The following is a 3,820-nucleotide window of genomic DNA, read 5'->3' as shown; positions in this document are numbered from 1 at the left end:
CTCCAACCTGCAGGAGCTGCTTTTATAGGGTCCTCAGAGCAGCTGGAGATGATTGGAGCTGATTGCTGATTGGAACCAGAACCACCACCATGGACCTCCTCTTATTGCTCAGTTTGGATCTCTGTCAGTTAATTTTAGCCTAACTGGAACTAGAGCAGAGAGGTTTTGATCAAAGTTGGATGAAGATCCTGGTTTCCCTCACCGTGGTTCTAATAATCAGACATGACTGAGCAGAAATTTGGTAGAAATCTGACATAACCTCCAGGAGTTTATCTGCTTACCAACACAGCAAAGAGTGGTAGATCATTTTCTGTTCAGTTTTGTAAAACACTTTTGGTTAAACTAGTTCTTTGGTTTTTAAATTCACTTCCTGAAAAATCCTGAAAACATTTCAGAGCCTCAGGAACAGGCAGCAGGATATAAATGAGGACCATGGCGATGAGTGAGACATCATGAGGAGCCTGATCTGAAGGGGAATTTCCAAGGAATATAATCTAGAATATTTACACAGACACCAGATTAGGAAATCTCTGTCAGGTGTTTTATGGGCACTTCCATGGATTCCAAGTAATCTGCCTCTGTGACGCTTGGCATTCGTCATTCTTCTGGATCCTTATCGCTCTGACTCACTAAGAGCTGACAGCACCTGCAGACAGCCGGCCTGTTTCAACCTGCAGGGAGGAGAGTCACAGCTGCGTCAGCTGGAAGGCATTTGCAGGCCGGAGATGTCGTCACAAGGTTGATCCTCCGTTTGAGGAGCTTGGAGGCCTCTGGGACAGGCTGGAAAGAAGCCTTCTGCCCCATTTGTACCCATTTCAGAGGCCATTGTGTTTTAATGGATGGATCACTCAGAAATGCTCCTAGACCAAACCGCTTTAACTGGATCCATGTCAGAACAATTCAATTTCAATTCAGCTTATTTATATAGTGCCAATTCACAACACATGTCATCTCAAGGCTACAAAGGTCAGATGGAGATTTCATGGACAGAGCTAAGAGAGACCCTGGAGGACAGGAGTCAGGACGTCTTCCTCTGTGACAGAGCTCACCTGGTTCCAAATCACATCAATACCACACATAATTGCAACAATAACTTTATTTAGAAGTTGTTTTCTATTATTTAGGGGGGTTGCGGCCTAGTGGTTAGGGCATAGAGCTTGGAAACCTGAGGTTCTGAGTTCGAGCCCCATTCCCACAGACTGCCACTCTGAGCAAAGACCCTTAACCCCAATTGCTCCCCGGGCGCCCCACAACGGCAGCCCACTGCTCCCCAAGGGGATGGGTTAAATGCAGAGGTAAATTTCCAGATGTAAGATCAATAAACTTCAATTATTATTATTATTATTATTATTAGAGAAAGCATGTGTCTGAATGTATGCCTTAACCCCTCCATAGATCTCTATAGTGGGTATGCCATTTTAGCAGTGTCTGCACATCTAGTGGATGAAAAAGTAGTGAACTACAATGCACTTTGAAAAGTAGCAATTATCCATGGTCATTAGACGGGCAGCTATACCGCAAAATGTCTTGTAAAAGCTCTCCTCGCAAAGAATCATGGGATTTGTTCTGGGGGCCAGAGAGAACAAAGATGGAGCAGGCATTGTAAGAGGAGCCGGTTCACGTGACCAACAGGGAGAGAAAAAAAGTGATTATCTGTCTGAAGGATGAGTTAACTGAGCTCGCTATAAAGTCCACTATATTGTCCTGGCTCTATATAGTGATGGAGGGGTTAGGGGTTATGGCTGACATCCAGACACAGAGATAAGGCAAGATTTTTAGATGAAAAACAGATTTTTCTTCGTTTTATCCCAAATGAGACACACTGGGTCATTTATAAAAAGATTACTTTTCGTAAAGCCACAATGTGTAAATTTCAGCGACATTTAATGTTTAGAATGCAGCCCGTATGCACTTTACCTTTAAATAATTTAATATAAATCTAAACAAAGAAAATAAAATACAGAAATATAAAAAATGAATAGATTCCTGTCAAAAGATTAGTGTAAATGGAAAAATAAAAAATATAGTAAAAATATATTTAACTTTCACAAAGGATCCACTAAACAAATGTTGTGGCTTTAAACTGGTGGAAATAAAGCTGAAATACGAGAAGATAATAAACTTAAACAGGAATTTAAGAGTTAAAACTGATGGATTCTATGCAGAAATAACCTATTGGTGATACTTTTCTTTTTATTCAGGCTCAGGTTTTAACATTCTTATCAAAAACCCTGAGGAGGTTTGGTTTAATATTTCTCAATATCAAAAATGTTTAATAAAAAGAGTCTTTAACGATCAACGAGTCATTTACTATTAATCAAAACCGATCTGAGTTTTGAATTTAAAAAAATTGATATTTTATTTGGAAAACTTCGAAACACCAATCAACAGTATTCCTCTGTTTTCTTCAGATTCGCTGGAAATGATGCGAATCATGCCAATAAGCGTCATTTCCAGGTAGAGTGGGAGGTGTTCTTCTTCTTTTCTATTATGGCGGATGTAAAGCACCTTTAAGATGCATACCGCCCCCTACTGTACAGTGTGTGTAGCAACATGATCTCACATCCCGTAAACTCTTTTCAAGAGGAGGAGTTCATTTGAACTCTCTTTTTTTTCCCTGCGCGTGCTCAAGAAGGGAGAGCCGTGTGCGCGCCCACAGCAGACACTCGGGCACAAAAGACGCACAGCTCATCCGCTCGCCTCCCAATTGACGTCAGTCCTGCGTCACATGACTTACAACAGCCAATGACAGCGCGCGCTGGCTCCTCTTTACACGGAGACGGTCAGCAGGAACAGAAAGACGAACCGAGGCAGAAATGTTTTCCTGAATCTCCGAGTCTCTGGACCGAAGTCGAACCGAACCGAGGATTTACCGAGCTCGGCTTCCAGGCGGACCCACTGGATCGGGCCATGGCCCTCACTCTTTGAGAACGGCTCTGTGTCCGTGGGGTGGGGGCACGCGCACCGTGGAGTCTGTTCACGCAGAGGAAAATGGTGGATTATTGTGTCGGGAGTCATTAAAAGGCTGAAACATCTGGACGAGATCTGACGTCCTGGTGGGACTCCCCTCCTCCCCCTCCCTCCCCCATCATCAACGACCGTCCGATCAATCTGTGGGGCCAGTCTATACTGGGAGGACTGGGAAATGGATGTGAACAGCAGCAACGGCCCCCCCAACGAGCTGCACAACAACCAGTTCTACCAATGCGAGGAGAGCAAGCCTCTACTGGGGGACATGTCTGAGGGCCACAACAACACCAAGCCGGCCGCGGGCTCCTGCCGGAGGGCCCTGCACCCCTGCGGCAGCAGCGGCATGCGCTACAAGCTGCTGCACGAAGGCGACATCCAGGTCTGCGTGGTCAAACACCCACGCACCTTCCTCAGCAAGCTGCTCACCTCCAAGTACCTGCGGAGGTGGGAGCCGCACCACCTGACGCTGACGGACAGCGGCCTCTGCTCGGCCACGGTGAGTGAGGAAGCGCGTGCGTGACGCTGAGCTCTCCGCTTGTCTGCTTTGCGCATTTTAGGAAAAAAAAAGAGGAAGAGGAGCAGAGATGGTGTCACTCACACGTTAGAATATCTATCCTTATTAAGACTTTATATTAATCTACATTTAGTTACTGGCTAATAAATACCGCCTGGTGGCTGCACACACTTAGACCCTTAGAGAAACCTGATGGGACCCTAAGAGGCACCCTAAGAGGAACCTGATGGGACCCTAAGAGAAACCTGAGGGGACCCTAAGAGGAACCCTTAGAGGAACCTGATGGGACCCTAAGAGGAACCTGAGGGGACCCTAAGAGGAACCCTTAGAGGAACC

The 3,820-nt window shown here is 45.5% G+C and overlaps 1 protein-coding gene across 1 annotated transcript in view; it reads left to right on the top strand.

Moving 5' to 3' along the window:
- Nucleotides 1–3,145: 3,145 nt before the first annotated feature.
- The window catches only part of cmip (c-Maf inducing protein), a 32,814-nt gene continuing 32,139 nt past the window's right edge, over nucleotides 3,146–3,820 (top strand). Inside the window, exon 1 of the mRNA XM_015388913.1 lies at nucleotides 3,146–3,466. Within this exon, the coding sequence (XP_015244399.1) occupies nucleotides 3,146–3,466 (321 nt within the window). The remainder of the gene's footprint in view (nucleotides 3,467–3,820) is intronic.

The sequence above is a fragment of the Cyprinodon variegatus genome, unplaced genomic scaffold (assembly GCF_000732505.1).
Source record: "Cyprinodon variegatus isolate N-32 unplaced genomic scaffold, C_variegatus-1.0 Scaffold442, whole genome shotgun sequence".
NCBI classification, from domain to species: Eukaryota; Metazoa; Chordata; class Actinopteri; order Cyprinodontiformes; family Cyprinodontidae; genus Cyprinodon; species Cyprinodon variegatus.
This window is presented reverse-complemented; position numbering and strand designations above follow the sequence as displayed.